The 12,904-nt window shown below is 34.9% G+C and overlaps 1 protein-coding gene across 4 annotated transcripts in view; it reads right to left on the bottom strand.

Annotated features, from left to right (window-relative positions):
- Window positions 1–12,904, bottom strand: part of LOC127882339 (prolyl 3-hydroxylase 1-like) — a 43,729-nt gene that overhangs the window by 13,069 nt on the left and 17,756 nt on the right. For 2 of the 4 annotated variants that reach the window (XM_052430919.1, XM_052430936.1), the window contains exons 5-15: window positions 12,739–12,875; window positions 10,228–10,344; window positions 9,610–9,795; window positions 9,227–9,283; window positions 8,604–8,757; window positions 7,048–7,126; window positions 6,781–6,856; window positions 4,844–4,976; window positions 3,841–3,945; window positions 2,275–2,381; window positions 1,063–1,158 (exon numbers count right to left, since the gene is read on the bottom strand). In XM_052430919.1, coding sequence (XP_052286879.1) covers window positions 1,063–1,158; window positions 2,275–2,381; window positions 3,841–3,945; window positions 4,844–4,976; window positions 6,781–6,856; window positions 7,048–7,126; window positions 8,604–8,757; window positions 9,227–9,283; window positions 9,610–9,795; window positions 10,228–10,344; window positions 12,739–12,875 — 1,247 coding nt within the window. The remainder of the gene's footprint in view (window positions 1–1,062; window positions 1,159–2,274; window positions 2,382–3,840; window positions 3,946–4,843; window positions 4,977–6,780; window positions 6,857–7,047; window positions 7,127–8,603; window positions 8,758–9,226; window positions 9,284–9,609; window positions 9,796–10,227; window positions 10,345–12,738; window positions 12,876–12,904) is intronic. The other 2 variants (XM_052430945.1, XM_052430929.1) reach the window with 1 other exon arrangement.

Genomic DNA, 12,904 nt, shown 5'->3' on the forward strand with positions numbered 1-12,904 from the left:
TCTGGAATGACACTTTATGCACAGGGATTAAACCACTTTTTCCAAAAGTGAGAGTGAAATGTAAAAAGAAAAGCAATTACTAACACTAGCTAAACAGAGAGGTCATATGAACACTGCAAAGAAGAGAGTAAAATTTCAGACAAAGTAAAGCTTGAGAAATATACTATACAAAATGAGACTTGCTGGTCACAAAATACAAATACAACAATGAAACAATACACGAAACACATATAAGTAACGCAGATGACTATTCTACATACAAACACACACAAGGAAAAACATGTCTTTAAATTAACAATATGATCATATCAGATTTATTGTACATTGTGTAAATGCCACCAGTTTTAGTGTCTTCAATTCATAATATTCGTGCAACATAATGTGTTTTTGTTCTTCTTTACTTTGGCAAGTAATATGGACATTAACTTACTTCCTTTTCTATTCTTAAATTCAAATTTGATGAAATTTTAATTTCATATCACAGTCACTTTTCCCTGATTTTTACGAAATAGTAGATACAAAAAAATGTGTACCTACAAAACAATGTATATGATGAAGACTTGCAACATTCACACTTGAGCAGTTTTTCAAAAATGTTTGTATAATTTCAACAAACCAACCTGCCGTTAAATACCAGAGGCTAAAAGCAAAACACAGCAACACTAAAAAGGACCTACTCTTGACTCCAAACCAATCATATCAAATCTTTGCATGAAGACTGAAAAGCAATTGTTTATTGTTAATAAGTCACCAACAGATTTTGTGGGACATTGATTATGAAATATTCCAGCAAAACTTAAAAAGATTAAACATTAAAAATTCAACATTTGCAAATAAAAGCAGAACATTTTTCTCTCTTACTTTTGATAAATGCACAGACCAATTAAGCTCACTAACAAAGAACTCGTAAACAAATTCCATATGAACATTTGTATAAACAAAAAAATTAAAATTCAATAGTTTGAATATCACTCAGTGAGTCCTTTTCATTGATTCCAAAAGCACAGAAATTCCACTGCCATTGCTAGAAACCTGCAGATAAAGGTGTTGATAAAGTTGTACCTTTAAAGCTCGATTCACACCGAGTCCAGAGTAAAGCTCAGAACTCGAGTGGGGGGAGGGTCGCCCCTGGTAACCATCCCCCGAGATTCCCTCTCTCTGTCAATGATATAAAATAGTGTTAGTAGTCAACAACTCAGGACTGATGCCTGTTGGCTACGTTTGTTAGATTTCCATCGATATCTTTTGTTGTCAAATTGAAAATGTGGTCTTAATCATGAATTTAGTGAAGACCTATTTATTTAAGCTCCATTGCATCAAAAGCCAGGTTTTTTCTGCTTAGTTTAAAAAAGGCCGTTAAACGGACAAAGCAATCTTAATCGACCACAAACAAAAATTGTAAAATACCTATTTCCAAAAAAAAGTGTCTTTTGAATACAATATCTCAATTTTGTTTCATTAATATTCTCAAAAAGTATATAACTATAAACTAATTAATATGATTTTTTCCAAAAAAAGCCAAGAAAAGGCCTGATGCCTAAATATTTGTTTAAAATAAAATCCAAATTTGGTTCATTTTGCCAATAAAAAATTCCAAACTTTGCCATTTTATCAATTCAAAAAATACCAATTTGATCTTACTCCTTTTCCCTAACTGGCTAGGAAAACCCCTGCAAGTAATACATATCGCTGGGATCTGATTTGTTTGCCTCCAATTAAAAAAATAAAAACATTGCATAGTATCACAGTTTTATCGTAATATCATTACTGGTTAACGATACACATGTAAGCTGTTTCATGCATACTTTTCTCACAAATAACATTAAAAACAAACAATACAGTAACATTAATCAAATTTATAGCTTATCAAATTTGATTTCATCAAATAAATACTATTTTATGCTCATACAGACATGGCATGTAATGCCAACCAAGAAATTTACAAACAAATAAACATTTGAAGCGTGCAAACATCAAACAACACTTTGGCATTTTCCCACTCAGTTCTTAAACTTCATATACTTAGATTGGCAACAATAAGTTGTTAAACAATAGACAAGAAAAAAATATGTACGAAACAATGAAAAATTAATTAAAATCTGTCCAAAACCATTGTTTAAAGAGGCTAGCTTATTTAACAGACATAAAACAATGCCAATACAATTGACAATATCCTTGGCAGAAAAAAGAAACTTTACAATCACAGCTCTTTACTTAAAGTTTTTCAAATTATGTTGAACTTTATCAAATAATCCATATTCACACACCACCTACCCTGGCAAGGCTGATCAGCTGATCGCATTCAGCAGGGGTAGACAATCCATCTGCTACAAACCTCTCCCGTCCAAACAGTTGCTCCCCGTGAAGGCTGACTTTTACACCTGCAAAAGGTTTAATTATTTTTCTTATGATTAATCTTTCACTCTCAAAAATCATTCCAGTTTATCAAAAATCATTCCAGTTTATCAAAAATCATTCCAGTTTGTGCAGCAGTGTTTATGTGCAGGTGCAATTTTGTAAATTTACCATCAAATAAACCTTGAATAGTAATTGTTACAGAGTTAAAAACATGTCTTGCACACTGATGCTTTATGTCTGTTTTCCAGTGAAAACTTGTGCACACTAGTGGATTTATAAGCAATGAGATAAACAGGTCCCTATCATTAAAACAATCAAACTGTTGATGGACAACAGAAGATTGATAATAAACAGTGGATTCCACAAGAGGCATCCTTATACCTAAAGTCCATAAAGATCCTGCTAAAATGGTATATATGCAGCATAAAAACTTTCATTTATTCACACAACATTACATACAACCATATTTTATGTTTGCAATATTGCACAGAAATATGAACATAATTAAAAGAACTAAATTTAATTGTGTACCATTAATCCTCACCATGATAATAAAGCCATGAAGTTCAAGGTACTCCCTTGAAAAAGTCTTGACCTGGCGACCTAGTTTTTGACCCTACTAGACCTTGATTCAAACAACTTAACAAGGCCGTGATTGTCCATATAAATATTCTGTTTCGTTTAGATTTTGTCAAAAATAAGGCTTTTAGAGTGGTAACAAGTGTTTTTTTTATATGGTGACCTAGATATCAAACACGCATGACCCAAATTGGGACATAGTCAAGATAAACATTCTGACCATGTTTCACCAAGATTTAGTCCTATTTGGCCTCTAGAGTGGTAACAAGGTTTTTTAAGATATGACCTGATGGGCTTGTTTTTGACTGCACATTATCAATACTTAAATTCGGCTTCGATAAAATCGATATAAACATTCTGTCAAAGTTCAATCAAGATTAAGTCATACATGTTGCTTCTTGAGGGATAAGGTCTTTCTAGGATTTGACCCACATACCTAGTTTTCGGACATACAGTACCCACATTCAAAATTGGTCTAGATATTGTCAAGATAAACATGCTGACCAAGTTTCATCAAGATTTGATTAAAAAATGAGGCCTCTAGTTACAAGAGAGCCATGATGTCTTGGAGGCGCTCAAGCTCACCAATTGCTGAAGAATTAACCACGTGAGATAGTTTGTTTCCAAAACTGCCTCAGATCAAATTACGGCATTCATATCGTCAAGATGAACATTCTGACCAAGTATCATTAAGATTTAGTCATGAATGTGGCACAATGTTTTACAATTAAATTTTTTTCATATTTGACCTGGCGACTTGTGTTGACCTAGATATTGTCAAGATAAACATTCTGACCTATTTGCTTTAAGCCTCAGGTTAAGGGGACCTCAACATTGACTACCTGTATTCAAAACAGAAAATTCCACATCAAATATTGTTTGATTAGTAAAATTAAGTCAAACCTTGCTTGTAGAATTCATTTAATACTGCAGCATTATCCTTTTCATCAAGGCCCTTCATTCGTTCTTCATCCAGTTTTGCCATCAATTTCTTTACCTCTTGAATACCTGAAAGCATATATACTATATTTTGTGCAACTACATTTTTTTATTATGATATTTGGTCACCTAAATTTCAGGTTGTTTCCTTCCATTTAACAGTAAATATCTATAGAAAAGACCGCGATGAAAGACGATTAATTAGTAAAAGGCAAGTAGGTGTTTATTACAGCATTGCCTTGGATCCCATTTTGGCTATACTTATATTATTTAATTTAAAAATGCATAGTTTATTTTAATGCAATAAAAAGCCAATACAAGCTCCAAGCTTTTACAACAAATATGCCTTCTTCTGACAAAACTTAATGCATCTGGGTTAAAGGTTTTCCCAGATTGGCCTTTGCAGTTTGCACAGCCTTATCAGGGACAACAATTCCAACATTTATGGTATTTTTTTTTTTAAGTCTCTTCTCTAAAAATAATCCAATTCGGCAGAAAGTGTCTTCCCTTATGGCCACATGCAATGAGTCCAGTTTTCTTGAAACGAGACTCAAAAGTACCAGTATGTCACCAAGCTGCAGGAACTCACCTGGATCCTCAGGCAGTACACTGAACAGTCTGACCAGTATGTAACCAAGCTGCGGGAACTCACCTGGATCCTCAGGCAGGACACTGAACAGTCTGACCAGTATGTCACCAAGCTGCAGGAACTCACCTGGATCCTCAGGCAGTACACTGGACAGTCTGACCAGTATGTCACCAAGCTGCAGGAACTCACCTGGATCCTCAGGCAGGACACTGGACAGTCTGACCAGTATGTCACCAAGCTGCAGGAACTCACCTGGATCCTCAGGCAGTACACTGAACAGTCTGACCAGTATGTCACCAAGCTGCAGGAACTCACCTGGATCCTCAGGCAGTACACTGAACAGTCTGGCCAGTATGTCACCAAGCTGCAGGAACTCACCTGGATCCTCAGGCAGGACACTGGACAGTTGGACCACCAGAGCACACCTGTCATGTCTCCAGGAGAGATTCAAACCGTGCCTGCTGTCACGTCCAAAGCCTACCAGTCTGCCGCATATCGGGTCAACCTTGGCCTGCAAGTGTAACAAATTAAATGAGCCGTGCTCTGTAAATAGAGGGTTTATTGCACGTGAGTAAAGTGTCATCCATAGATTAGCCTTTGCAGTCCGCACAGGCTATCAGGGACGACACTTTCTGCATAAACTTGATTTTTGCTAAGAAGAGACTTTCTTGAAAGGAAAAATATCATAAAAGCACAAAGTGCCGTCCCTGATTAGCCTGTGCAGACTGCACAGGTTAATCTGGGACGACACTTAACGCAAATGCATTAAACCCCCTTTTCACAGAGCATGTCCCATATTTATTTGTTCTGATTATACATGTCTAACAGTATTTTATTTAAATCTCAGCAGGTTTCAGACAAAAAAAGGTCATTTTGATATATTTAGGTTCATGATTATGATCCATATCACAGGTGGTTAGCGTGTGGCTATGATATTAATTAGTGAAAACATCATTTTGAATGATAAATAATCATATTATAACGAAAAATTAACTTTTCTGAAAAAAAATATTTCTCTATCAAATATATATATAACAAGGTATGCAACTCAAAATCAGCCCAAAACGGGGTGCATCGCTTTGAACAGCCATATCTTCATCAATTGTGCAGCGATTTTCACGATCTCGGTCTTATTCAACGCAGAAATGAATTTCCTTTCTGGAAATGTATATGACTTGCAATATTTTTACAAATGTTGGGTCAACTTTTAAGAAATAACACGATACACAACACGCATGACCCAGTTGACAGTGATCATGCATTCTTTATGAATGAAATCTCCAGTTGTAATGACACACCTCCGCATTGGACCAATGAAATCACTCGTATGTTTAAAATGTCAGTTAGTAAAACTTAGTTGAAATGTATGTAAACAAAGGTTTCAAACGGCGCTGGACAGTCAGTCTTGATGCAGAATGTAACGACAAGAACGGTAATAATGTTTTTTCATACGTTTTATTGAATTATGGTATCGAACTACATGAACTTTGTAGGGAAGTAGCCCTTTACTCCGTGAAGATTTAAGTCTTAAAGACAGCATGATCACTGTCAACTGGGTCATGCGAGTTGTGTATCGTGTTATTTCTTAAAAGTTGACCCAGCATTTGTTAAAATATTGCAAGACATATACATTTCCAGAAAGGAAATTCATTTCTGCGTTGAATAAGACCGAGATCGTGAAAATCGCTGCACAATTGATGAAGATATGGCTGTTCAAAGCGATGCACCCCGTTTTGGGGTGATTATGAGTTGCATACCTTGTTATATATATATTTGATAGTGAATTTTTTTTTTTCAGAAAAGTTAATTTTTCGTTATAATATGATTATTTTTCATTCAAAATGATGTTTTGACTAATTAATATCATAGCCACACGCTACCCACCTGTGATCCATATGGCTTGACCAGTAGAGACCCTAAGACCCAAGGGTCATAATTGCAATTCTTTGGTGTGGAAAACTCTGGGATGTTAGATTCCCAATATGAATGGTTTGAGTGTTTTATAAGCAAAGAATTAAAGTCATTTTGCAATTTAAGTCCTTATAAATTATGTGACCACAGGGTAATAACCAGTATTGTCAACAGGGGCATAATTTGAAAACTCTCTGCAAACCAAATATAAACCTTTTTGTTTCAGAAGAAAATATTTGTAATATTTCACTTTTACAAGGGATTTTTAGCTCCTTTTTAAAGAAAATCTACCAAGCAATTTAGGAGCAGAAGTGGCTTATTTGAAAAGTTGACGATAAATAGGCAGATGGATGGACCCGCTGACATCAGACAATTACAATAGCCCACAATGAACACTCTCATACTTGGACTTGTCCATTATCCCCTCTGAAGTAGAACTGTCCTGTTCCATCAGTATTATCCGTCAGGTAGGCAACAACACTACAACAACAAAACTTTGCATCAACACTTTTATTTTTTTAATAGAATCCAAACTACATATGAAAATAAGGTTGGAGTATGAAACTACTGTTCACTCGAGCAATGTTATTTTATAGTCAGGAACGAAAAAAAGTGTCTGTTTTTTTACACCACTGCATATTGGAAGGAAAAAAAGAAGAGTAAACTCTTACGTGTATTTTGGTTTTTGAAGGTTAGGGTTCCAACAACTCCCATCTTCTTGAGGCACGCAGCTCTCTGGCAGGCTCAAGTCTTAAGTACAAATATTTTTTTTCCCAAATATCCAGCAAAACAAGAGGGGCAAAGACACCACAATTCTTATCGAAATCAGCCCAGTTATCATAACCACACAATTTGTTTATGTTCAGAGCAAGTTAAAACAAGAGGCCAATGACGGCCTTAATCGCTCTACTGCTATAAACACTGTGCAAGTTTGGAAAGAATAAGATGGAAACTGTGTACTTAATCGCGCAAACAAGGAGAATTTTCTCAAATTTAAGGGGAGATTATTGTGTACTTATTTCTCCGATACTGCCCATATTCAATAGGGTTCAAGTCCTCATTGATATAAAGATACTGTGCAAATTTGAAAATAATTGGATGAAAACTGTGGAATTAATTGCGTAAACAAGCGGGATTTCAAAATTTTTCTCATATTCAAGAAGAAGTCATTCTGGACTTATTGCTTCGATATTGCTCTTTTTAAAAAAGGGTTTGAGTCCTCATTGATACAAAGACACTGTGCAAGTTTGCCAAGAATTGGATGAAAATTATGGACTTTATCACATAAAAAACTGAATTTTCATTTTTTTCTCAAATTCAAGGGAGATAATTTTGGACTTATAACTCCGATATTGCTCATTTTCAATAGGGTTTGATTCATCATTCAGATAAAGACACTGTGCAAGTTGGGAAATGATTGGATGAAAACTGTGGACTTTATTGCGTAAACAAGCCTTATTTCACAATTTTCTCAAATTCAAGGGGAGATAATTCTGGACTTTTTACTCTGATGTAACCCATTTTCAATAGGGTTCGAGTCCTCAATAGGGTTCGAGTCCTCATTTATATAAAGACACTGAACAAGTTTGAAAAGAATCGGATGCAAACTGTGGACTTTATCGCGTAAACAAGAAAAAGTCTAACGCACGGACGACGGAAACCACACCATGACATAAGCTCTTCAGGTCTTCGGCCAGTAGAGCTAAAAATGAGTGGGTAAAAAATGTGACTTCTAGCTTGTTCAATTATAACACCAAAAGTAAATCTACCATACAACATGCCGGCCAAGTCATTTGGACGAATGTTCTTGCAAAGTTTCATGAAGATTTGAACATAAATGTTAACTCTAGAGTGTTGACAAGTTTTTTTGTTAAATTTGGCTGTATTACTTGAGTTTTCAAACCAATGTAGTTTACTTTGACCTTTGAGGTAGAAACCAATGTTACCTGCAACATGCTGTCTTCTCATGGGGAATATTTGTTGTTTAAAAAAAAGTATCATTACATTATAAATTATTATGTTACAGACAGGACAAGATCAGTATGCCTCACGTACTAACACACACACCCAAATACTCAACCATGTTGAACACCTATATATTGAGCTCTCAGCAAGTATTAGCTGGATCATTAAAGCATACTCCTAAAACTGGAATATAGCAAAAACTAATTTCAGGGAAAAAGAGCCAAATTCTTGAAGTTCTAACCATGATGAGATTGTGCCTCACCTGAGTGTACCGCACCTGACCGGCACACAATGCTGGCATGAGACACGTGAAGACTGCTGTCATCAAAGTAAGCGGAGGTGTAGAGTCGCATTAAAGCCAACCCTCGGAAGAACAGCCGCATGGAGATCTCGTAATCCTCGCTTTTGGACACTATCTAAAAGGAAATAGATTGATACTTTATAACCACATACTCATTTTACCATAAACCATCGCAACAATTATTCCTTGAAGGATTTGAAGTACAACACTGTAAAATAATTATAAATATTTCACCCTCATTTGCTTAATTCAGTTCTAGCGCGTGTGCATTTTTAAAATACTCTAATAGTATTTTAAACTCTTTTGTTGTTGTTGATAATTATGAACCTTACAAAACAAAAAAAGTGAAACAAAAAAAGCTAAGATAAATAAGTGAACATTATTTCAAGGTGAACTCTGGAAGTCAATGAGAAATTCTTCTGATTTAAAGCAACACGCAGAAGACATTATCCCCAAGAACATAGAGTTTATTGAAGATCAAGCAAAAGTGTCTGACAAGATTTGTACCCCAACTTACTAGACACTTCACAACCAATATACCCTGCAATTAACCATGGAGCTTAAATTTGGTAATTAGATATTACCTGGACAGAATCCTTTAGAGATGCTGATCTCACACCAAACTCATTTTCTGGCATTGCCTGTAAAAATAAAAGAAACACAAAGTATGACTTTATATAATATTACTAAAGGGAAAGCTAAATAATAAATCACTACTGAAGTATTGACTAGCCAAATTGTTATTTCTATGACTTGAAACTGAGGTTTCTTACCCCTTGTAATTTGTGAAATTCTAAATATTTGACACTATTTCAGAGAATTCAGGAAATGACAGAAATTCAAAGCAAATGAAAATTATTGTATGTTTGTTTGCAACTAAAGACCGTAATATAAAAGTACAACATTTTTCACACAAAAAAATACAACAAGCACTCTCTAAAAACAGAAATAACATCTCTGAGCTTACTCTGGCCAAGTCTGCCAAAGCTGCACATTGGTCGTCACGTATCAGACCGTCAGCCATGAACCGATCGTTGCCCTTGAATTGCTTGCCTTCATTGACAAGATGCAGGCCAAGCTTCTCAAAAACCACGACATTTGCACTCCTATTCACAGCCAGTGAACTATCTTCAAGATACACTTCCTCAGAATCCTGAAAGATAGAGAATGGTTAAATGTCAACATAACATTTTTCAAGCGTTTTGAATTTCTGTTTGACTGGCATCTTATTACAAATGCAAATTTAAAAAATAGAAATAATTTGAATGTTATATTAAGTTTCTTTGTTTATATTAGTAAAAGCTATTTTGAACAGAACAAATTAAAAAAGCATGCATATTCCCAATATGAAGCTGAGCTCAATCAATTAAAATGAATACCCAAAATCTTCCGGTCACATGAATGACTTCAATTGGCTTAAACCACGGAATAAGGTTACTTTGCAGTCCATTATCTATTATGTTTTCTGCACAATATATTGTGGACATAACACCAAATCATTGGACTTTTGATTTAAGTTATCAAATCCCAAAGAGAAAATGAAAAGCCTGATAGCATGTTTATAACAGAATATACGGTATTGTACCTTCATGACTGCCTCTGCATCAGGGGAGATAACATCATTAGGAAGAATGTAACTCTCACGAATAAAGTCCAACTGAGAGTCTATTGCCTTCCACATGTCAACATATTCTCTGACAATCTGAATGCACATAAGACAACACAAACAGTTATATAACTGTTATGAAAAATCATAATGAATTTGTAAAAGAATAAGACTTGTAAAAAATTGTACAGGCACTTTTTAACATCTGTACTTCATATACAAAAAAAAATATTATCAAACAAACAAATTATGCCTACAAGCAACAAAATCTTTAATAATTACTAAAGGATTATCAACAGGAGTACAAACAAGATCTACATAAGATCAACCTAATATATAAACCCAAATTTTCAGTGCAATAATTCTACCCAAACTAAAGTTATTCCGTGGAAACAGTGTTTTCTACTTTTACTTACAGTGACCTTGAGCTCAACACTGCTGGCCCCAAATGCAATCTAAAGCTATGTCTCCATGTACATGCTCTACACTCACACAAGACTTGAATGCAGTACCTCAATCCTAAGTGTAGTTATTGAGTGGAATCTGTTTTACTTTGAATGCAGTACCTCAATCCTAAGTGTAGTTATTGAGTGGAATCTGTTTTACTTTGAATGCAGTACCTCAATCCTAAGTGTAGTTATTGAGCGGAACCTGTTTTACTTTGAATGCAGTAACTCAATCCTAAGTGTAGTTATTGAGTGGAATCTGTTTTACTTTGAATGCAGTACCTCAATCCTAAGTGTAGTTATTGAGTGGAATCTGTTTTACTTTGAATGCAGTAACTCAATCCAAAGTGTAGTTATTGAGTGGAATCTGTTTTACTTTGAATGCAGTACCTCAATCCTAAGTGTAGTTATTGAGTGGAATCTGTTTTACTTTGAATGCAGTACCTTAATCCTAAGTGTAGTTATTGAGCGGAACCTGTTTTACTTTGAATGCAGTACCTCAATCCTAAGTGTAGTTATTGAGTGGAATCTGTTTTACTTTGAATGCAGTACCTCAATCCTAAGTGTAGTTATTGAGTGGAATCTGTTTTACTTTGAATGCAGTACCTCAATCCTAAGTGTAGTTATTGAGTGGAATCTGTTTTACTTTGAATGCAGTACCTCAATCCTAAGTGTAGTTATTGAGCGGAATCTGTTTTACTATGAATGCAGTAACTCAATCCTAAGTGTAGTTATTGAGCGGAATCTGTTTTACTTTGAATGCAGTACCTCAATCCTAAGTGTAGTTATTGAGCGGAATCTGTTTTACTTTGAATGCAGTACCTCAATCCTAAGTGTAGTTATTGAGCGGAATCTGTTTTACTTTTTCAATAATAGTGACCTTAACCTGGCTAGCCTCAATTGCAATCCCAAGCTAGGTTGCCACTCAAACTTATTAAATCTTATCAAAACTGATGTTATTGTTTGAGCTAACATAATTTTAAAAAAATTGGGATAATTTAAAGGGGCCTTTTCAGGTTTTGGTAAATTGACAAAATTAAAAAAGTTGTTTCAGATTCTCAAATGTTCGTTTTAGTTATGATATTTGTGAGAAAACAGTAATACTGTCAGAACATTTACCATTATATGTATCTTTTGACGATTTAAAATGTTGTAACAAGGATTTTTTATATATAAAGCATAAAATACATTCCACAATGTATGAGTGAGGATGGCCAAGTGGTCTAAGTGGTAGACTTTTACTCCAGGACTCAAGTGGTCAGTGGCTTGAGCCCTGATGAGGGTTACTTTTTTTTCTATGTTAAAACTTTATTCTTGATTTTTTACTGGAGCATTTTAGATCCAATGTTTACGTTAATCAATATAAAGCATTTAATGACAAACTTCAATACATGCCAAAATCTGTGAAAAGGCCCCTTTAAGGACCTAATGCAGAAGTGCTTCAGGCAATCTGTCTCAATATCAAACATGTCAAGATATTATTCCCATCAATATAGCACCATGTTTGAAAATAATGCAATTAAAACATTTTGAGTAAGAGGGCATATACGGTTTATGTGGCCAGTTGTTTATATTTCAAGAACCATAATTCTGAAGATCTTCATGCTATCTGGCTGGTTATCTTTCTTTGCTGAGATGCCCACAAACGTTATCATCAAGATTCATAATGATATAGTATACACTTGTTGAAATATATAGCTGACATCGTCCTGCTGGAAGACCCCCTGCAATTCAGTATGACCCCTGTTTATGGTTGCTTGGGGTATACATATAGAAGCTTAGCTCTATGAAAACGGGGCTTAATGCACGTGCGTAAAGAGTTGTCCCAGATTATCAGGGACGAAATTTTATGCTTTCATGGAATTTTTTATTTAAAGGAAATCTCAAGTTACAGAAAATTCAGTTAAGGTGGAAAGTGTCGTTCCTGATAAGACTTAACAAAAAGCACAGTTTAATCTGGGACTGCACTTTATGCTCATGCATTAAACCCAATTGTCCCAGATCCAGGCTCACATTATGGTTGTACCACAGTAAATGTTCTTACCTTTGATGGTGTAAACAGATCTGCAGAATATCCCAAAGTTTCCATGTAATACTTTATATTACTAAGCATCAATCCATCTTTGGGTTTAAACAGCAAGTAGTTGGCAATAGACTCAAACGCCTTCTCAAAATTATTTGCTGTAATAAATGTAAAAGACAAAAGTAAA

Source organism: Dreissena polymorpha, chromosome 1, assembly GCF_020536995.1.
Source record: "Dreissena polymorpha isolate Duluth1 chromosome 1, UMN_Dpol_1.0, whole genome shotgun sequence".
Taxonomy (NCBI): Eukaryota; Metazoa; Mollusca; class Bivalvia; order Myida; family Dreissenidae; genus Dreissena; species Dreissena polymorpha.